Genomic DNA, 23,817 nt, shown 5'->3' with positions numbered 1-23,817 from the left:
TAAACGAGCAGACAGTGCCCTTTTAAAACAAGTCAATTATTTTTTTAAATGTGCAAAAGGGCACAACAAGAGTTTATAATGACCTAAATTTAATTTTTCGTTTTTACATGACGAATCCCACATGACAAATGTAAAACCAGACAATATTAAATAAATTAAACAGAAACTAACTAAATAGAGAGCTAGCACTAGATTATTAACTTTAATGCCTGTGGTTTCCATGCAGCATTACCTAAGCTCACTACAACTTGACTGAACCAAAAGCTCTTGTTTAGCTAATGTCACTGTTAGCCAGTCTTAATGATTAACTGCTTATATGTGATTATTCTCAGAAACATACGTTTATCTTCCTTTTTTTTTCTTTCTCTGATTTTTTTCTTTTCTTTTTAGCCCCAGGGGGATAAATCATTTTTTGAGACTTACTTGGACACCAATCTTCTTGCAAATACTTACACTGTGCATGAGCATGACCCTGGCTCTGACAGTAAAAATGATTATAGCAGTAGCATGAACTTGTACTACTGATATGTCACATGCACAAGAAATATGTTTAATCAAACTGTCTTTTGTGACGTTTCAAGCGCTCTTGGGGGCCCCCGTTGGTGTGGGTGCCCCAGGCACATCTTGCTGACAGACAATTCCTTCAATTCCTATCTTTGTCTTTAAAAAAACTAAGGTTTTAAGATGTGGAACAAAAAAAGAAAAAGGTGCTGAGGAGGAGGCCTAATATGTCAAAAGCCTAATATAAATATGGTGGGATTAAAGTAGGAGATTTGTACAAGATAAAAGTGATCTTGATAAAAAAAAAAAGAAGGCTAGCTACGTTATTTAATTCTATGACATACTCCTAGGACACTTGTTTGCTTACAGCAGGATAATGGTCCTATACATAGCTCCAAACTATTACAAAATATACAAGAGCAGAAGCAGCTGGCTGTCTTTGTCCAGTGCAGTGGACAAAAAAAGGAAAATCAAACATAGTTAATGGATCTCAGTGTCACTGAACTATTGTGGAAACAAGCTGACCACATGGCCTGTAAGAAGTGTGAGTGAAAAGCATAACCATATTACCTCCATAAGCTTACATCTAGTGTCAAAGGTCATTCAGGCTCTGATGCTGCAAAATGTGATGAAAAGACAAAATGATTGTTTTACTTTGAAAAAAAAACTTTGCTTATATCTTTGCTTATTTACTATCAATGTTACAATTTATTTGATGAATCTGAGCATAAGCTCTCATGTCATTCTCCAAACTTATGAGCCGTTATGTATTTGGCAGCCGTAATTATCAGTTATAAATTAAGATAGCACTGCATGACCCTAAATTGGATAAGCAGTTAATAAACTGGATGGATGGAGAAAAAAATATGATCAGATGATAAAATTCATCATATTGCTAAAAGTTCTATTTTTGAGCTGTTTGCTTTTGACTCTGTTACAAATGACCAGTGTCTAGTTTGGGCCCCTTAAATGTATCAACAGATGTTTGTGTGTTGCTATCTTACATGTCCTTGGAGTAAACAACTAGCTACACTTTGATCGACTCAAACACGGCAATCTTTATTGAATTTTTGTTCACATTAAAGGTTTGATGATATAATGTAGAATTACATGTATGTCAGGGGCAATTTTCTGCACAACCAAGTGTTTTTGTGTCTAAAATTCCTGTTTTGAATGCAGGGCTTTCTCTTGCAATGGGTTTGGGCTGTGAGTTTCTGGTAATATTACTTCATTCTTATTCAGCCACTGTTGTTATCATTTGCTCTAATATGAAACATCTTTACCCAGAAAAAAATCTCTCTGCGAACATATTAGATGGCCATACTATAATCTTATCTCTAACATTGTATCATAGCTTGGCTTTAAGGCGACTGTCTCTCCTCAGGTCTCTCCTGATCTGGGGCGTGCGCAGGCTCCTCAGTCTGTTAATGTACCAGCATGGGTATCAAACACTGCCTGAAAAACCATAGCTTTGGGTTAAGGTGGCTTTGTTAAATGTATACAAATCAGAAAGTCTCTGAAAAAAAAAGGTTTGAATTTAGGAGCCTCCAGGTTTCAGATTAGATTGTGAGCTCAGGATCAGATGCGAGATGCTGCCCTACTTACTTGCTTGATTGAAAAATTGATGGGTTTTGTTTTGTGGGAATAATGGAAACAAAGGACAAGAAAGAAAGGACAAAAGATAGGAAGTGTAAGTACTGGTTAGAAGAGGGCAGGTGTGATGTGTCATGTGACATTTCTGTAATTGCTTGTATTATTAGATCCCGTGCAGTGTTGATTGTGAGTGAGGATGCCAGTATTGCTCTGTGGAAACGTGGCTTTGTACATATTTCATGTAAAATAGCCTGCTGCAAAGGTGTGTGTGTTTCTTTCATTAGGTGTGCCTGCACCGCGCATAGCAAAAAACGTGAAGTTGAAATGCTAGCATTGTGTTGCTTTAATGCCGCAAAGGAATCTTCAGCATAAATGCATGACTGTACATTATACAAGCACAAGGTCAGATCTGATTAGGGTCCAACTGTTTATACCAAAATAACACAGAGAGACTCAGAGCTGGAGCTGAGATTACTGTAAAACAGTACAAATGCATATAGGCATAAAATGATCTTCATTACAGTTATTATTATTGTGCACTATTCAAACATCTTAAATTCACTTGTAATTGGTGCATATTAATGGGTTTGTGTGCATTTTTAAACCAACATCCCTATCCAGCTGAGGGATTAATGAAACGTAACTTTGGCGCCCCCTAGCGGTGCTATCTGACTTAGGGAAAGGTGGCTGGAAGAAATCTATCCATTGCACCAAATTTTGACAAGGGTTGTCTAATGTTTTCTGCAACACAAATACACATTGCCCCCCTACCTCCACGTGTCAGGATGTCCACAGACATTCTGACATGCCATTTCAGGTGTAATGAATAATGTAAACAAAGCCTCAGTCCCAGTAATCAATAACAATGACCCAGTGTGCAGCACTCCGGCACTGACACGTCCAAATGAGAGCCATTTAAAACGTTACACCTGAGCTGAGAAAATATCTGCTGTAAGAGAGGTTTATTTATGTCACCTCATGCAGTAGATTAATAATAAAGTTCAGTGTAAAGTTGCCATGTTTGCAAGCATTAAAAACAATTTGGACAGATGGGAGGTGGTGTGGAGGGAAATACATTTTTTTCTCCCTTTGGGGTAAGGTAAATGTTATAAAAAGCATGGTGATAGCTCTGCAAGTAAACTGTTTTTCTTTAATATCCCAAATAATTTTTCTCTAGTGCCTTAAGTATTGTCACAGCTACAGTGATTGATTGATAATTACGCGGAAGCTTAATTGGCTCTAATCTTTGGAGGTTTAATAACATTTCTGGTGAGGTAACACTGGAATCCACAGCGACTCACTTTGGCTCGACTGTCACTTTGCTATGAACTTAACTGTGAGGCGCACACACACATGCACGTAAGATGTGTATTTGGTGCAGTGATTAGGATTAAACGATGCATTAAGCATTTAATTACTCAGGTGGAGCATCGCAGTGTGTTGGCTGTCTGTTTTAATTTTATTAGCTGACACATTTATGGAAGAAGCTCTGTGTGCTTAACTACTTGGCTCTGGCTCACCTCGGGGACATGACTCACATATTTCTTTATGTGGATCCTGAATGCATTTGTTGGAATGCGCGTACAGTTCGTGAGCTTGTTTGAAGACACAGAGGAGACATATGATTCACATTTCGATGGGCCTGGGAGCGCCTGATGACTACACGTTTTCCACATGACATAAACACTAAAACAGCTGCTTCACTTTTGGGAAAGAGCTGAGTAGGAGGCACTGTTTTTGACTTTTGCTGTTCAGGCCCATGCTGTAGCAATGTAGGTAATGGGACTGACCTAGAATGGAGTTTAGTTATGGCTTTTGTTGAACATGTGTGTATTTGTGGGTTCATGAACTTACTAATGGTTTCAAGATATTTCCTAGAGGTATCTTGTACTTGCAGCATGAACCTTGAAATTGAAAACTTGGATGTAGTCCTATTTCTTGATTTACGTACTGGAGAAAATAAGGATTTGCAAATTGGGATTTTATTACACGAGGCAGTTTCTTAAACATTCCTGCCCAACTTTTTAGTAGCAGTCTCTTACTGTTAGCCAATATCTCAGTAACTCTGCTCCTTAGGAGCACCGTGAGCTTATGCTGAAATAAATTGCTTTTTATACTGAATGTTTCCTGTTGAGGAAAGGTTTGCATTTTAGAAGATATTATCATGTGGAAAAGAAGCACATCATGAGAAAATTTACTATTTGAACAATATCCAAACAAGTGAAGCATTTGATGATCTTTTATTTATTTATTTTCTTTTTTTCTTGGGCTTCAAGAAAGTATTTACAGGTGTCCTACTCCCATCCATCCATCCATCCATCCATCCTCTTCCACTTATCCTTATCAGGGTTTCCGCAGGACGAGGGAGGGGGGCAACAACAAGCAGTGTGGTGGTTTGTAAAGACAACCCCATTTCCATCAAGTTCCCCTGATCACTAGAGTCAAAACATCAGAACACAGAGTGGCGATGAGAACCCGCACAAACCCAGAAACCACAAGTGCCCACAGCCAACAGCAAAGACCAAGCCCAGCAGCACAGAATGACTTCGCGTTATCATCTTTTAAACAGTATATAACAGTACATGGATTTAAGAAAAAAAGGCAGATTTTAATTAGAAAAGTGATTAATGATGTGGAAAAAGTACAAATTTTCCTTCTTTAGAACCATAAAATTAGGAATTAGGCTTGCAGATTAAGTACCAATAAATAGAAACTCGTAGGGAAAGTGGAAACTGTCTAATTTAGTACTCTGCCAGTTCTGGAGCTGTCTTACTTCTGAAGTGTGCCGTGTCATCAGCTTCTAAGAAGCTCTCTCAGGTCTTTAGAAAAAGGTTGAGGATGTTTATGAGTCTGGTAGTCTGTGGAAAAAAGAACATCAAATCATTCCACTGCAAGAAAATCATCTACAAGCGGCAGTGATTTCTAATGACTGTCAGTTTCTCCGTGACCTACCGCTCCAGAAAATTCAGCCTAAGAACAAAACTGTTTAATGCACAAAGAAGTCTCCAGGATCTGTCGCTAATGTTGTTGTCAAAACCAAATCTGAGCCGCATGGGAGTCGTATCAGGAAAAAGCATTTGCTATCTATAAAGAACACTAGAGCAAAGGTACATGTTACTACTGAATATACCAACTTTTTTTTTTTTTTTTGGAATAACACATCCTGGATCAGTGAATAAGAGATATCACTGTTTGGCCACAATAACAACAGACATATTTGCTGCAGACCAAAAACAGCTTTTGCAGAGAAGAGCCTCATATCAGCTGGGAAACACAACGGTGGAAATGTTTGGTTTGAGGCTTCCTTGTTGCCTCAGGAGCTGGGCAGTGTGCAGCTATTGATTCAACTATAAATTGTGTATCGTATCAAAGAATTTAAAGATGTGAGCCCATCTGTCCAAAATTTTGAAGCAGAATCAGAAGTGGGCCTCTCTACAACATAAGCACAGGAGGAAATCCACTAAAGAGTGCCTCAGAAAGAGTATAGTCCATGTTTGAATCCTATTAAAATAAATGTTAAATGGACTCATACTTACTAGCAGGTGTTACTACAAGTCTCATTCCCCCAATCACACACATATAGATTCATACTAGTGCTTTTTTCCATACCTAGGAAGCAAATGTCTGACTTCCTGTTGGTAGATGACTCACTATATCTCCTGACCACGGCCATGTTAAGCAATCATATAAACATATAAATGAAAACCCCAAACATCTTGCAACAGAAGGATATTTTGTAATTTCTGCTGCCCTCTTGGTTATAGTCTCTCTTAGAAAAGAGATTTTTATCTCAATGAAGCTTTTAGCTGATAAATGAGTGATACACTAAGAAGTGGTCCACTGTAGCCACAAAAAGGATGCTTGTCCAGATCCCTCAAAAACAAAAAAAAGACAAACATTTTCATGGGATGTTGCTTTTGAAATCACTCGACCGTACTGTTATGAAATTGATAAAACTGAGTCTTGCCATTGCAGCTTCTTAAATGTCATTTTCATTGTATGTCTCACTTAATGGTTTAAGTGATTTTTCTAGACAAAGACATAGACTTCATTGACCCCACATTGGGAAAATTCACACATTACAGCAGCACAAGGGTCAACAAGAAGAAGGGAATGAGAAATATATGAGAAAAAAATAGAAATAATAAAAGCCTCAAAACTATTCCAGTATTTTCTACTATTTACAAATGGTTACTATATACAGTAAATACACTCAGATTATTTTTTTCATATGTACATAAAGTACATAAAGTGCAGTGTGAGTAATGTTATATGCACATATCTATATAAGAAACTGTAACTAGTTAAGCAGCATTTATGTGCTGCACATTTACAGGCTTTATGGAGATCTGTATCTTACCATCCACAGGATGGCGATGTAGCACAGCGGATCCGTTCTGCGCAGCGCTGTTGTGCGGCTCATGGCAGACTTCAGCCCATCTTGCCGTGCCTTCCATGCAGGCCGTACCTTGATCCTACCACCAGATGCCGCTAAAACAGTGCGGACACGCTTCCAACACAACGACGTGAATGAGTCGTGCACCTACTTAAAGTGACTTATTTGCAGTCTGCACAACTGATGTAGTTTATTGGCTTTATTTTAACACCGCGGTGTCCTTAAGCAGAGCACACTGAGCAACAGCATAAGAGAAATTCACGACTCACTTGAGTGACGCGCTAAGTGGGAGAAAACTAATTAAAAAGCTGTAAATCAAAATTTCAATAAAAGTTCAGGAGTCAGCTGTTTCTCTCTGTTGTGATGTCACCGTGTCTCCACGCCGAGAAACTATCAGATTTGCGGCTTTAATCACAGCTGTTGAGAATGCTCGTCTCTCACTGCTGCACGCTGTGGATAGATGATCGTTGGCTCCAACCGACATAATAATGGAATCGCTGACAGGGAGTGTCAATCTGTCCCTCGCTCTTACCTGAGCAGCACCTGTGGTCTCCCTCTTCTCCTGTCCTTAACACACGCAACAGACGCACGGGTGAGCGCGTCACGTGCGCTCCCCACCAGCTAGGGGCTTTTGCGTTGTGCTGAGTTGACTGGATAGCTGCTCGGTCATATAGCCATCAGCACCTTCGATGGGAGCACCTCAAGCGTTTGGACGACTTGCACCATCTCTTCAGTAACTTTGATGGGGAATTCGACATTAAACAGGGAAAATGCCTGTGATGAAGGGATTACTAGCGCCGCAGAACACGTTTCTGGACACTATAGCCACTCGGTTTGATGGCACTCGTAAGTTTGCTTTTTAATCTCCATATATTTTAAATCATTGACTCCTTTAAGGATGTGTAATAGTTTGCGATTTAAGTTCCTTTTTTCCCCCTTCTTTATTTTTGGCCGGCTGGGATTCTCCAGAGAATAAGCTTGACAAAGCAGGCTGATCCAAAACGCCCAACACCTGTAATAGAGAGAATAGGGAGTTGTCAGTGCCTTTCAGTATGATTGCATGCTTGCTGTCCTCGATACAGATAGCGACATTAGATCACCAGGTATTTCACATTTCTTTCTATTTCTTTTTTCCTTGTCCAAAGAGAGACTTCACTAAAGTTCAAGGTAATCCAAAATTGTTTCCAGTATCCAAAGCAGACAGCGCTGAGGCTTTCAGCACCACAGACAGCGACAAAGGTCCACTCCCAGTTTACAGTACAGCTTCTCGACAGGCATTTGGGCAGCATGCACACAACTTGCAACCAGTGTTAATATTTGTGTTTTTGAAAGAAAGAAAAAACCACAGCCCAACTTTCTGTGGCTTTCCACTCTTTTATCTTTACAGTGAAGTTAACCTTTATTATCTGGCTAAATCCTGCAGACGCCTACTGCAGTCGTTCCTCCCGCCGGTCTGAAAGCAGCGGTCACATTTATCAAACTTAATTGGTCGACGGCGACATTACAGCAAGTCCTTCCCCAGGCGAAGCCCACACAGACGTTTCTTCAACTTTACTCTGAACTCTTGCTTCCTCTCTCAATAATAACCATGAGGATTCCTAAACACCAAGCACCGTATTTCACAACTATCTCGTGTTTCTCTTTGAGAATTCTTTTTTATTTTATTTTATTTTTTCAGGAATCATCAGCTGCTCAAATAGAATCAATCCATCTGCACTGCTCTGCTCTCATTTTCCATTCAGCTTTGTTTCAGCTCTGTTGCTGTTTGTTTTGGGCAACTGCTCATGCCCTTAGGCGTGGATTATTATGGACTTTGTGGCTGAATTTTCCCGTCTTTGCTCTTTAATACAAATCGTTATATTGTAGAGTAAACAGGAATGAACAAAGGCAATGCTGTATGTTGATCATTTTCTTTAAAAACACACACATGAACAGTAGCTTTTTGTGTGATTGGTGATTCAAATTTAAATTTACTAGAAATTGTCATGACAACCTGTTAAAAACTCACTTCTGTCTGTTCTCTCTGTGCCAGTACTTGCCACATTTTATTACATCACAGTGCTTCCTACATTTAGGGCTGATTCAAGCTCCATTTTAACATATTAGCTCATTGGTATGTGTGCTCTTTGGGATGTTCTACCTTTCCTGCTGCTTGTTCACTTGGAGAATAGCAATAATAACCAGAGACATTTATCAGTACTTCTGTCTAAATATCTGCTGGTTGACGACCAGCAAAGGCACACGATGGCAACAACTATTAAGCTGCCTTGGCAGGAGGGCTGTCCTAACAAAGGGGAATTGGGGTTGTACTGTACCTGTAGCACAAGCAGTTTGTCAAGCTCCCGAGAATGAACTGCTGTCCTTGAGTTGGTGAAGTAAAGGAAATTAATGTTGGATTTGAACTGCAAGATGGGGCAGACTGGAGGTAGCAGAGCCTGACGGGACAAATTAGCTATGATGGCCTGGCCAAGAGCAAATATAAGGGAAGAGGTAGTTTCACTGCTATGCGATCTCCTATCATATCAACCAAATCCAAGAGCAGGTCAGACCTTTAAACAGTGATAAATGGCTGAAAGCAATAGTGGAAAGCTGTTTAAGGTGATCTGATTTGTTCTTGGAAAAATATTTTTACATTTAGTGGTGGTCATTTAAATTAATTTCACTTTTTTCCTGGACAGTAATATTAACTTCTATATTCCAACCAACTGTTATCTGAATTAACCGAGTTTGCCCTTTCACAACCAGAGTCTACAGAGAACTGAAAACACTCAGAATTAATTCTATTAACAGCTTTGAGAAAACAGATGATGCCTGTTCAGATTAGCTGTTCAAATGGGGATATAAAATGTTAAATTCAGATTGCGCTAAATGCCTCATTCCAGACAATTTTTTCTACTCTTAGCCTGTATGATGTCACTGAGAGAAGACGTCCTAAATATTGTCACAGGAGCAAAGCTTTGGCTGTGAAGAAGAAATCTTCTGTTTGCAAAATGCAGCCAGTCAGAAAAGGTTTGGATTAAGTGGCTAAGGCAGGGAAAACAAAGACAGAGTATAAGATAAATAAGGATTATTAGGAACCATAAATTATGCAAAGCTACTCTTGTGTGTTCAAGGAATAAAAATGTGCAGGTAGAAATGAGCATAATGTGTTTACTGTAAGTATTTAAAGCATATTATTACATTTGGATGAAATTAGTTCACGTCTTACTATGGTAACTGACATGATTACTTTCTCTGCAGCAGGTTATGCTCTAGGTTAGAGATCAACAGGTATGAAATCACTGTCTAGTGATCCTGTAGCTTGGGAGGTAGAGTACAGGTCAGGTCATGTACTAATTAGTAGGTTGGCAGTTTGACAACTGACTGCTCCAGCCCACGTGCCAAATATCCTTCAGCAAGATACTAACCCCAAGTTGCTCTCCGATGTTTCCATCAGAGTGTGAATGTAAGATACAATCCACGTCAGCATTGTAAAAGCTGCTTGCGTTAATGGGTGAAGGAGGCATGTTGTATATAACCCTTTGAGTGCTCAGACAGAGTAGAAAAGTGCTATATAAGAACCAGTCCATTTACCAGTTCTTTGGAAAATAGCGTCACCATTCCTGGAAGATGGCTTGAAACTCTGTGCACGGACAGCAGGACGGTCTAGTTTTTTAATAGCATCTAAAGTCTTTGTGTTTCTCTGATGAGCATCAGTAATTAAAACACATTCTTAGACACAACTTTATTCCATGTTTTTTTTTCTTGTTGGCTACAATCTTCCAAAGTTTTAGTTTTTTATGAGCATTAATAAATGGTCCTAACAATAATAAATGATGCTAACAAGTCTGTTAACTTACACAGTCAGCATTTTTCTTGGCATTCTTTTCTGGCTTTAGATAGGCTAAACTTTATTAATATAGTAGCTCTTTTGCAGTCTTGCTGACCAAACCATTCACAGCACTCACACATTCATACACTTTTAATACTGAAGTACTATACAGTGCTTTCTCTCTCACACTCACACACACTCACAGCTTTGTCTGCATGTGTTGCTTTCAGTCTGCACTGTTTTTTTTAAACATGTTTTTATTTTTATAACGGTTTTATTTTTATTTGTAAAATCAGCCTCTGTGCTGCCAGTACACTTCTCCATGTTTGTGATTGGTCAGATGTTGCCACTCCTTTCAGATAAACATGCTGGGGAAACCCTGGGTTACGTTAGTGAGTTGATCACCAGTTAGACTAAATGTATCCAGATAATGGAAAGATATCCCTCGATATGATGAACTCTCTTTTTAGTACAGTGCTCATCACTGTTATTTTTGGTCTGTTTGCCCATGCTGTGATTAAAATAACAGAATATGGCTGTGGCTTATGCTGTGATACCTTCTGTCATCACTACAACCTTACACCATCCAGGTGACTAATCTTACCACCTGTCCAGCACTGGTAGTTAATTATTGTGGGGAGTAGAGTATAGATTTAGTAATAATTTAAAAAGACAAATCTCCAAAACTCAATGTGAGAAATTCTAATCATTCAACATCCAAAACTTATTTTTCATTTGGCATAAGATTCATTTTTATTATTTTAGTTATCTTAACTACATTTATCTAAACAGCAGTCACTTAATATATCAACGCTAATGGTAAGACGGCCTCATCATGAAAAACACAATACTTGCTGCCTTGGCTCTGCAATCTAATGCTGGCCCTCCTTTCGTAAGGAGACCATATTGGGGTGTCCTGCTTCCAAGTTAAGCAGAAGGTCTGGTTGTCTCACAGAGTGTTGCCTTCTTCCCGTGCAGCACTGTTCTTCCAGATTGCTATTTCCTAGCTCTCAGCACAGACTAGTTCCACCTCCACTAGGCACGTAATTACTGTCACGATTGCTGGTGCCAAGACTTGAAACAGCTGTGTGTTGAGTTGGAACACAACGCCAGTCGTAATGTTTAAGCGTGCATGTGAATGAAAACGAGAGAGAGGGAGAGAGAAGGATAGAGAGCATGTGTTTAAGAGGAAACAAAGGGAGACCGGAGAGCAAGAAGAAGCAGGAGAGTATGCTACATTTTCTGCATTTGGCTGCTTTGTGTCACCGAACTGCCCGTGTGTAGTTCCTGCTCAACTGCCTTTGAACGTGAGGGAAGTAAAAAAGAAGTTTCCTCCCTGCTGATTAACGTTCTTTAACGCAGCACACCTAATTACATGCTTAAGAAGTGGCTGAGGGATCCATATTGTGATTACTACTCGCTGCAAGGTGAATGTTAAAAGAGCCTACTGGAGTTTCTTACACAATGAAGGAAGCTGCCTCCAGTGAGCTGAGTTTATACTGTTGGTGTCTCTACGGCTTTGTCTCAACAGCAACCCCGTGACCTGCAAGAAGACAGAGGAAGCTAATTACCGAGTATAAAAGACCACAGACCGCACACTGACGCACATACAGTATGTTTGAGGAAAGTTTATAAAAGTGAGGAAAGCCTGGACTGTGTGCTGGAATCAACCAAGATTGTATATGTCATATAGTAACAGAAACAAGAGCAAGACTTTAACTTCTCTTAACAGATGCTTATTAATAGATGCAAACTTGTGAAAAAGGCAGCTCCGATATTGTCCTCGGTCAGAGAACGGCTGTGAAAGAAATAATGAGCGCAGTTATGAGACTGTGAGGGAGTAATCAATCATCATTGACTGTTGTGCTGCAGGGTGCAGAGGGGCCCTCACTTATTTGGCAGTGGATTGCCACTACTGTTCCAATTTTCTCCAAAGCCCACTTAATATTGAGACTCTTACATTTTAGGGCAAACAAAACAAAAAGTAATGGTGCTGTGCTGCACGCTCGGGAGCTCTAAAAAATCCATCATGTTAAAGAGACAGCTGCCTGTTCACACATCCACCAGAAACAAAGAGGCGCTGGCTTTCATTTAAAGTCTTGTTTGTGGCCATGCGATGCATCTGTAACTAGGTCTGTTATTCACTTTCTTAGCTTAACTCTAGCAGAAAACGACTAAAGTAAAGATTATTGTGTTTACCCACACAGGATTGGTGTGCACACTTAAACGCAGGATCCATTAGTTATATTCTAAAATATCCTCTCTCTGATCTGAAGGTGGAATAAGGCCATTCAGACCAAAAGGGTGGAGTTTCTAAACTTCCTGGGTATGATTAGTGTTTTGGGGAGGTGAGGAAACATCATTACAGCGCAGTATCTCGATATTTTGCGTAGCGATATTGTTTCAATACAGGTAAACCAAATAAATTAACGCCATCCTGAGATAACGTTAGTTGAGCGAACTTATAAAATCCATCAAACAGCGGACACACACACACTCAAAGCAAACTGATGGCTCAGTCACATAAGTAAAAATAGGAATTGCAACTTGTGCTGGCTAAGTGTTTGCCCAGAGTGCTGCAACTACTTTTGAAGGTAAAGCACTTGCACAAGTATTTGAGGCAACCTTTCTGCAAACAGTCACTGTCTGACTGCAATCGCTCTCAGAGAGATTGTCATCTGGTTTATGAATGTAGACATACCAACATGTTGCCATCAGTCTGAGTGAGTCTTTGTCAATGAGCACAACTTGAGGGGACTCGGCTCAACTGGCTGCCAACTGGTTCTATTCTGGTTCTATTCTTATACAAAACAAAGGCAAATATGATAGTTACATGTAAATTTATGTAAAATGTGAATGTCTATGTGGACAGCAAGAGTGATTTGTCAACTTTTTATCAAACAGAATTGCTGTATTATCAGAAACCGATTACATGGGATTGCCGACTCCACCCCACTGAATCACAGCCGAATAGCAGACTGATTCAGTTTTATGGAGGATTTTGCTAGTAGTGTTGGTCTGCTCAATGATCTAACGTCACAGAAAAGTGGGAAAACCTTTTGTTATTGGATAAAAGAGATACTGATAAAGTTTGACTTTGAGGACATAATTAGCTTTTTAAAAAATGTGATGGATTGCAATATATGTTATTGCAACAGTCAGCATATTGCAAAATATTAAAAGTTGCGACAATATTGCATCGTGAGTGAACTATTGTGATAATATGGTTTCTAGCACGAGACCTAATTTTGGATTACTCCCAGTAAAGCCTCTTCTGTCCCCTTCCAGCTGTGCCTTTGCAGTGCGTCAAAACACAAATCCTTCCACTTAATTTTTATTTAAAGGAAGTGGATAAATTCACAGGGACTAGAGTGTGTGGTGACTGATAATTGTGTTGGTGTGACACAGTGTCCCATGCCATAGTTCAGGTCATTTCTGCTGAACATTCTTCATCAGGTGCCTGAGGATGTTGCCATAGAAATCTGCATTGATGGTTTGAATATTTGGTGACTTATCCAGTAAATGATAAAAAACCACACTCAACAAATCCCTAGCACGGTCGTGACCAGAGACCCAGCTCATCACAAGCAATGATCCTCCAAACAAAAGTAAACAAACAGAAGTATTTTGATGACTTTGCATGTCTGTGTTGAAATCACAGAAGAGAGCCGCTGTGCTGGAAGCAGTTCAGAGGTGCACGAGTGGATGATTTTGAAGGGGAGATTGACAAGATTTTAAAAGAGATGCAGGTTTTGTATCAGCTGCTAGACAACCTGTTTAACCTGTATTATCCCAAACAAACTGTTTCCTACAACACAGCCAGCTCCATACTCACTGTAAACCAACTGTGAAAAATGTAAATCTCAGTGTCACATTAATAGCAACCCAGCACTATCCACTGGCTTTGATAAAGTATTCAGTTAAAAAGACACAGCCACCCTCATCAGTACAGACTTAGCTGGGAAATGCTGTCCTCGCTGTAAGGTCACTGGACTTGATTATTACCGCGAGCTTAAAGGAGCGTGAGCCTCTCGTCTGTTCCACCAAACTTCTGGGACTTCTGAGAGCCTCCCCATCACCGTGGACGTTCTGCCTTGTTAAACCTCCTAATTAGCGAGATTCCTCTCCTAATCACCATCCCTAATGGACTGTCCAGAACGATCGACAAACTGGGTTTCACTAGAGGAAGCCTGGGCCAAGTCGGCCATTTTTAGACTCAATTAACTGAGTGAGATTTTGTGAGGCAAGGAGGAAAGGTTTTCTTTGTTTTTTTGTTTTTTTTTATGCATTTGGAAGAAGAGGGGGAAATAGACAATGGAGCGTGAAAAATACACTGACTGAGACAGACATGGAAGGAACAGCAGGTGTGCGACCTGCAAATTACAGGAATGTAATGCACATTGTAATGTTTCATTTGGTGAGAGCTCTGGGGATTGTATGATAAAGGGGCACAGAGGTGATTAAGGCTGTGGATTTGTGTAATGATTTTCCTTCTTCAGTTACAGGGTGTGAGAGGATTACCACTGTTAGAATGGGTGCGAGAGTATGTGCACGCATATACTGTATGAATGTTTATGCTCTGACTAATAACCGAGACACAGTTTGTTGATACAGCACAGAAACTTAATCTCATTATCCCATACAATGACTGACTCGACTTTTAAGACAAACTGTACATGTGTAACCTTGGTTGCCATGGTGTGTGTCAGTGGTTACTGTGGCAACTGTAGAGTGACTTTTTTTTTTGGTTATGTAACTGCTGCTCTAGCAGCATTTTCAGAGGCCCACATGATTTTCGTCAAAAAGGTGGTGAGGTCTTTTCCATCCATCTCCCCACTTCCTGACCAATTTTTACCACACTCCATCTCCATCTTTCATCATTCCGCCTCTCACAGCTCCATCTCACTTACTTTCAACTTTCCAAATCACCCCCTCACCTTGTGCCCCTCTAACACCCTCATCTGTCTGCCACAGTGTATCTCTCAACCTCCCCTTCTAGTCCCCTTATCTGTCCACATCCCCCTTCTCTCTCATTCTCTCATCATATTTGCTATCCATCTTTTCTTCTCCCTGCTGTGCAGTGCTGTCCGATTCTACTTCCCTACTTTCTCTCTTCCCTCTCGCTGACTCTCCACTGCTTCCTCATGCTCTGTTCCCCATCATAGGAATTGTTGTCGTGACTTAAATAGCTCTGGGGTTGCTTGCAGTGACGGCACAAGGCTGACAACGAGCTGCTCCCCGTGTGTGTGTATGTTTAAAATCCCCAAAACTGGGACAAAACAGTGTGCGGACAAGGTAGCAAAAACACACACTCACCTCTTCCCAAATATACCATCTGTTTAAGGCAGGGGTGGGCAATTCATTTTCCCAAGGGGCCACACAAGAAACTGGGACTGTTGTGGAGGATTGCACCAACAAGCTGAACTCAAGATTAATCTTATCTCTTTATAAACTGGAAATGGTAAGGGCTAATATTGCAATTAGACAATGAAACACTGGAATAGTCAACATTTTTTCACTATTTCATCAGCATTCACATTTTTCCCAATAGCCACAGCCTATCCAAGCATGCAGTCACCTCCACAAAGAAATCACTCCCTGTCATAGACCTTTTCACTGAGGGCATTGCTGCCAGTTCCTCTGTAATCTCAAAAGTTTTCGTTAGTCCACAAACAAAGATGTGCAATTGGACTGCGTTACAGATATCACAGCTCTCATCTAGAGCTTGATCAGTTTATTTTTCAAATGAAGCTCCAGATTTCCCTCAGTGTTCCCGATCTGTCTTGTTAGGTTTCACCAACAGAGGTGTGGCTTCCACCAAACAGTCTTTGATCCCCATCAGAGAGTGGCTTACTGTCACAAAGCTGCTCCATCCCTGGATGAGCAAAGCTTGGTCAAAAGCTTCTTATACTTTTCACATTTGAAAGCTAATTCCCCATTGTCTACACACCTTTGGTCAGGTACAACCAAAGGACTGAAAAAGATCTGTGAGCTGTATAATGCCAGGGTCTGGTTTAAGGAATGGTGGTGAAAGACTTTACTTTCAGCTTTGCCTCCTCTGACTCATCAAAAAATACACTGATCAACTGTAGTAAACCCAACCTGTTTTCTCTTTGCTTAAACGAATGCTTTCACAGTCCCGAGGTTATCTGTTGTTTTTAACTTTTGGATTCCTGTGATGATGATTATTAAAGTCCTGATGAGCCTTAGTTTTGTGATATTTTAAAATTCAGACTCATTTTTGTTCTTGTGTTGTTTTGTGACATATTGAATTTTGGTTGCTGTTTTGATTTTATTTTTCTGCTTCCCCAGCGTTTCCATGTTGCGTTCCTTCGATCTCATTTATGTGTTTGTGTCCTTCACCCAGACTGTTTAGTGTCCAAATGTCGTCTGTCTTTTGACATTTCCCTGTTTTACTTTGTAGAATAATTGGTGGTGTCTGTGGTGTCTTCTTCTACTTTTCCTTTGTGCTTACTATTTTCACCTACTGTTGATGTCTTCATTCAGTCTTCCAAGTAAATATAGCCTTCTGGTTCTTCATTTCCCTGTCAGATTGTCTGCTATTTATTTTGGACTTTCCTTTCTCTGCTTTGTTTTACTTTGTCTGCCTTTGTGTTCTGGATTTGGGTCTTGTCTCCACCACAAATCTTGACAAAATCGACCAACATGATCATTTGACATGGAGCTCCTATATTGTAAAGGCATGTTTTAAAGCCTCACAGTGTTAAGAATTAAAGTTTCCTTAGCCGCTGCTGATATGGTTCATGTTCTCTTTGTTTAAGTTTGTTTATGTTTAAGCCCATAAAACAACTCTGTGTACATGAGACATGCTAGTGCCTCTGTGAGGCTACGCACATTGAATAAAAATGCAAACATAATTGCTGAGGTATTTAATATGGACCAGAGTTCAACCAATCCAGTGACCAAGCAGAATTTCTATTCCAAGAGCCACACTCCTATGTTCACTAAAACCTGCTTATTAAGGTGATGAAAACAGTTGTTATTTGCATAATTACGAAGAGCACTTTTCCGTCAGATTTATACCGCTGGTTATTTTGTGTGTTTGTCTAAATTCTGTATGTGAGTAAATAGCAAACCAGTTGAAAACAGTCTTTTTAGTATTTTGGTTTTACTATTTACACTAGAAAGTTTCATTGATCACAAATCATTTGCAAATCTTTTGCTCACCACCTTCACTTAACTTTAATTACATAAGTAGTCTCTGTAACTACATGTGTCTTGCTTCTTCTTGCACTTTTTGTTCTTTTCCTGACCTCTTTCCTCTTCTGCCTTCCTGCTCTATCTTTCTTTGTCACTGCCTTTTCTCCTCCCTCTATCCTCTGTGTACCTGTGGGGTTTCACCAGCAGCTGTCATGCAGCAATGTGAGCATGAGGCAAAATGATCTATTGGCTTCCACACTGGAGCAATTAGCCAAAAGAAAATTTAAATGGAGAACACAGAACAACTTGAGGTTGTGAAGAGGGTACGACAGAAGGTAAAAGATACAGAGAAGAAGTAAGAAGGAAAGATGATTGAATTTTAGTTTAGCAGAGATTCAGGGTGCAGAGGAAGGATAAAGTAAACTTAGATAGTTTATACTTTTTTTTAGAGGCAGTAAAGAAGGTGGACGTGTGCAAAAATGCAGGTAATAAGCAGATTGGGGTAAGAGGAAGGTGTGATGGAATTCCAAGGCCAGAGAGGAGATGAAGAGTAATTAGGTAGAGAGAGCCAAAAATGGTAGGAGGGACATCATGAGGAGTTGGAGGGGAAAGGAAGGAGAGAGCAAAGGTTGATAGTGGAGTAAAGTTGGAGTGATTGAGAAAGTGGAGGAGCAAGAAAAGGAAGTAACAGTCTGAAATTTAGGAGGTTAGGAAGGAGAAGGAAAAGTATAGGGAAATTTAGTTGAAAAAACAGATTTATTTCGTTATTTATTATTTTTTAAAGGTTGAAATGAGTTTTGTGGTGATGACAAACAAGTGTCCAGTTATTACAGTAGTAGATGCAAAATCTATTTGACTGTTTCCTAGTGTAGAATTTGTGATGTTCTTTCTTTTTTGAATTCTTGGTGATAATTAGTCTCTATTTTAATGTTCATGGGCTACTGCTCTTCCTTTTCAAATGTTTTTTTTTTACTAATAGTATTACCATGATTATTTTTGTGAAGCATCTTGTGTTTTGAAATGCACTATATAAATAAAGTTTATAATAACCACAAAAAAACCAACAAAAATAATAATATTTAGTAGTGGTGGTAGTAGTAATGGTAGCACACTTTCATGTAAAGCACTCTGTACACTGTACTTAATTACATTACACACAAATTCAAGTGTAAAAGTTAAAAACTGTGACTAAAGCTGTTCTTCTAGCTCCTGCATTTTTACAAATATTTACAACTACTGGACCCTCTCACCACACATCTATCTTCTACACAAAAAAATGATGATGTAGTTGTTTTTTTTTACCTTCCCTTTTTCTAATGTATCCATTATAATAAGTAAGTAAACTTTTATCTCTATAGCACCTTTAAAGATAAACATCACACAAGTGCTTCACAACAAAATGCCAGAGGATAAAAACAAAAGTTAAGAAGTCTAAAAATATGACTTTTTAGGTGTTTAGTCAACGGATTTCAAGCTTACAGGGAGATTTCCAGAGTCTGGGGCGCACTGTTGCAAAAGCTCTTGGGACTTAAAATCGATATATAACTGAATATCATCTGCATAGCAGTGATAACAGATGTCCTTAAAGGTGCTCACAGCGTGCTGAAGAAAGAGCAGAAATAACTGAAATAACCAAAACAATAAGGGCCCCTAAACAGAACCTTGTGGCACATCATAGGTAAGCAAAGTAAAAGAGGAAAAGGCAGCCACAGAAAAGAATGGTTCAGATAGATGTAATGCAAACCACTCTAAAGCAGACCCAGCAATAAATAATAATTGATGACTAAGAAGTGTGCAGCTATATCCACTTACAACTTGGACCATTATGGGTAACTTATCGGGCCACTTCTTATAGCCTAACTTGTTGGTATGAGTGCTCTTATGTGTTCAAAATAGCAAGTGTAAGTTGGAAGTATGTGTTCTGAGACGCAATTATAAGGTGTTTTTAGTCCAGATCCTTTCTATAGATAACCCAATAGGTTAGGTTAGGTGCATGTCAGAAGTCAGACACAGTCAGACCAGAAATTAACTGGTCATTAACCTACTAGTTGCATACTGCAAAGCACATGTGAAGTTCAGTTGCACCCATGGAAAAATAGCACAGGTAATTTTCTGGTGAATTCACAGTAATGAGTGGGTGTCATGTGTCCTGCTTCCCGAACACCAGGCAGCTGCCTAGACAAAACCAAACAGAGAATTTCCAGTAGTGAGAATTTGTCTGAAGCTATTCCCTGCTGTGAGCTGCATGTGAGAAGAAAACTTCATTGCCCTGACCTGATTTTGTTGTGCGAAAGCAACTATAGGCTAAATATAGTTCTTAACATATTGAATTTAACACGGGGCATGAAAAGAAAATAGAGTTTAATGTACATGCTTAGCTTAATGTTTGCTTTGTTCTAGAGTATGTTCATATTATGTGTGTGATCATGAGGGGAGGGGAGACAAGGTCATGCCAGGTAAAACAAGTTACCTAAGATGACCTTGTCTCCCCACCATGTGACCCAGTACAAGTATACTGTATGTGCAGACAATATATTGCATATCTGTCAATTCTAAGCAAACAAAGTAATCTGCTGTCAAACACAGTATAGTTTTTTGTCAACACCAACCTCCTGTGCTCTGAGAGCTGCCACGAGATAGGCTGCGGGCCTTTCCTCAGGACTCCCGAGTCTCAGTCTCCAACAGTCTTGACTGTCTCTCTTTTGCATACCCTCAGCCTTAGGGGCCTCACGCCTGACAGCCAGTCCCAGTGCTAAGACCCACTCTGACCATCTGTCTGGGCCATTCAGGCCAAATACTGCGGCTGACGTAGACACGTTCATATGTGTTTTTCTTTTTCACAAATTGGGATCACTGTCAATTTGATTTTTCTGTATGCTAATGAATCCAAAACATTGTTACATTTTTTCTTTCTAGTCATGCTTACCACATCTCTTGGTAAAAACCAAAACATTTCAATTTTTCTGTCAATGCAAGTGAATTATGCAAGTTTTTGTAAATTACTTGTTTTCCTGTATTGGTATTCAAATAGCCAGAAAGTATTTTAAGACAGAGTAAAAAATAGATTATACTCTGTTTTGGACACAGACGACTAGAGACACGATGGTCATGTAGTCATTGCTGTTATTCTTTGAACTCTGCTTGATGTCCACCACCCAGGGTGCATGTGTAGTTGGTCCAAATCCACAGATGTAACAAAATTTACATCAAACAGACCCAAGCAGACTTGTGGACTTGGAAAGGCTAAAGACTATTTTGTTTTTTATTGGTTATTTATTGGTTATTACAGTTCAAATTGCCACCAAAACTACACTCACCAACTACTTCATTAGGTACATCTATTCAAGCATGGTAAAGATAACCTGCTGGGGTTCAAACCAAGAATCAGAATGAGGAAGAAAGTTGATTTATGCAACTTTCAACGTGGGATTGTGCTTTGTAGCACATTCGATACCAGTATTTCACAAACTGCTGATCTGCTGGGATTTTCCCACACAGCTGTCTCTAGGATTTACAGAGTATGTACAGAGGTTTGAGAAAGACAAAATTTCTAGTTTAAATAGGAAACTGAAATTTGCATGGGCTCACCAAAATTAGGTAATAGAAGATTGGAAAATGTTGTCTGGTCTTATTTCTGCTGTGACATTTGGAGTAGGATCAGAACATGGCATAAACACCATTAAACCATGGGTAAAACCTAGTACTAGTAAGGTGTAGCTAATAAAGTGGCTAGTGAGTGTCCAAAACAGTTTCCTGTTACTGTTCTGTTTTCCCACATCTTAGCCAATATTAAGCAATAAGTAATAGTGATGATGGAAATAATACTAAAGCTTTAATAAGCAAGTGTGTTTCTGTTATTAAATAACCTAAGAGCATCGGGTATAATGACATTTATATTTTTTTATAGTGAGCACTGTCAGAGTGCTGAAGCAATTATTGATTTCTTGATGGGATTAGAGAAAAGGAACAAGCTGCTCGTTCCTCTTGTGTCACATACAAGATTTTTGTTCCCTGTAGTTGAATTCCCAGTTCAGATCTAAGGTGTCTGCCTTCAACAAACCCTGACATAAAACATAAAACTATTAATTACCTGGGATGAAGAAAAAAAAGATTTACTGATGCAGAAAATTGATTTTTGCAATGAAACGTAATTGAACAAGTCACTTTGCAGGATGTCTCAACCAGTGATTATAAACAAGCTCGTGTCACTTTGTGGGTTTGTGTTCGGTGTATCGAGTAAAGTGCTTGCAGCTCATTTATTTGCTCTGATTATACAAATGTCTCAAAATTTGTCTGGGTTCTGTATAATTTCTCAATACCAAATGAAACCATACATGTATCTGTATTCTTACTTTATCATGTAATTCATGGACAAGGATTTGCTGGTTTGACTGCTTATCAAATTACAGGAGTGGACATGCAAATACATAGACCTATAGACACTCACTCACTATAGAAACTGTCAAAGCAGCATAGTCAACTGTTGTGTATAATGGGCATTGTACTGTAAACAGTAGCTGTCTGTCAGCACAGCTCAGCATCATTCTGCACAATCCTGCCACTGTGGGTGTTTGTTTGCACACATGGGTGTATGTTTGTGTGCCTTAATAGATGGATTCAGGTAGAAACAGCTGGTCCACTTCAACTGGGTATTTAGAGTTAGACACAAATGGGCTAATTAATTGTGATAGACTTCAGCACAGTGATTCTTTTTTCACTGGTATCACGTCACGTCTCCCTTACTGATCCCCTTCTCCAGATTTTTCTCTCACTCTTTACCAAAATTTCTCCTGAGTCCATGGTCTATCTTTAACACGACTCTCACTAAGAGTATTACAAATGAGAAATCAGTGTTTATTGAAGCCAGGGACTTTCAAGGAGTTTCATAGGCATATTTCTGCTGCTCTTTGTACACAGAAATCCCTCATTTATTTAGTTAAATAGCCTTTATTTTACCCACACAGGCCTTTATGTGTCTAAGCTAAAAAAAACAAAACAAAACCCCCATCCTATCAGAATTAGTTTTTCTGTGTTGAAATATCACTGCAGTGGCTAAGTGAGAGCAAGTCATTGAAACAGCTAGAGAGGCACTCCTTGACCAGTTGAAAACGATTCCATTTATACTGTTTGAAGTTTCAGAAGTTGGTGGTGATAAAAGCATTTTGGTGTCCCAGTGCTGGCAGTACAGTTTCCACAGATGAGCAGGCCAAATTTCTGTTCATAATGTTCAGCTTTCCAGAAAAAAAGAAATAATGATAGCTAGTTTCTCATTTCAATATGGATGAGATGGCAGTGTGCAATATGAAAGATGTCTCATATTAGGCATGTGGGCCGGTAAAAAAAAAAATTGACACCCGTTTGCGGTTTTCCTTCTGGCTTTCTGAAGCATGCTGGCATCTGTTAGCAAATTTGGGGTTTTTACACAGACTGTATAAAAAAGACAGCCATACCCACAATGATGTCATCCACTGGCTTCTGGGCTGCACATTCTGACATCCTTGATGTTACAGTCTTGACCATTTCCATGTTAGCTTTGGAAAACCAGAGGTTACACTATATGGACAAAAGTATGGAGCCACCTATCTTAATTTTTCAAATCAGGTGCAATCGGCTTTTGCAAGCTTTCATTCTAAAGAGCTCACTGAATTTGAGCCTGATACTGTAATAGGATGACACTTTGTTATTCAAATTTATTCCATGTTAAGTGTAAGCTGTGTTGTTTTTAAGAATCAGCAACTCTGCCACAAAGTAAAAAACCACATAAAATTACAGTGTGGATTCACTGAGTTCTCAGGTGCATAGTGCATAAAGGTCTGCAACGCTAAGTAACTGCAGAGATCCTTGTCAGTCATTTTTCAGATAATTACATTAAAATGCTTCAGGAGGCCCCCAAAGGTACAAGCAGTATTAGAAATAAATTAATTGTCAGGACCCAAAGCAGTCAATGCAACCACACCCCTAATTATAGGCTTTAACGAAATGGATGAGTTATTAAAAAAAAAAAGTTCACTAAATTGTACTGTTGTCATAAAATGGGGAAGAATAAAGGCCAAAACTGCTTTTTGTACCAGCCTGTAAACATGCTTTTAATACTCTTGAATTCGTCGTAGGAGTCTGTTGGGACAGACTCGCCTTTGGAATGAGCTTCAAGTGGCCATTAGAGACACTTTTGCATTGGCCTCATTTTTCAGCAATAAAGGCTGTCTCTTAGTTTCCTTAGTGCTTTGGTTCATCAACGTTTTTTTTTTCAGACATACAGAACTACTGTTTTCTGTGAAAATGCTCTAAAAAACAATTGTACACTACTACCCAAGCACCAAGGTAAAGAGGAGAAAAAGAAGAAATGTTAGTAACA

General features: G+C 39.3%; 1 protein-coding gene across 1 annotated transcript in view; it reads left to right on the top strand.

Annotated features, from left to right (window-relative positions):
- Window positions 1-7,260: 7,260 nt before the first annotated feature.
- The window catches only part of kcnh8 (potassium voltage-gated channel, subfamily H (eag-related), member 8), a 64,390-nt gene continuing 47,833 nt past the window's right edge, over window positions 7,261-23,817 (top strand). Inside the window, exon 1 of the mRNA XM_065470748.1 lies at window positions 7,261-7,336. Coding sequence (XP_065326820.1) covers window positions 7,261-7,336 — 76 coding nt within the window. The remainder of the gene's footprint in view (window positions 7,337-23,817) is intronic.

Source organism: Pelmatolapia mariae, linkage group LG22 (assembly GCF_036321145.2).
Source record: "Pelmatolapia mariae isolate MD_Pm_ZW linkage group LG22, Pm_UMD_F_2, whole genome shotgun sequence".
Classification (NCBI taxonomy): Eukaryota; Metazoa; Chordata; class Actinopteri; order Cichliformes; family Cichlidae; genus Pelmatolapia; species Pelmatolapia mariae.
The sequence above is the reverse complement of the archived record's forward strand: the minus strand, read 5'-3'. Positions and strand labels throughout refer to the sequence as shown.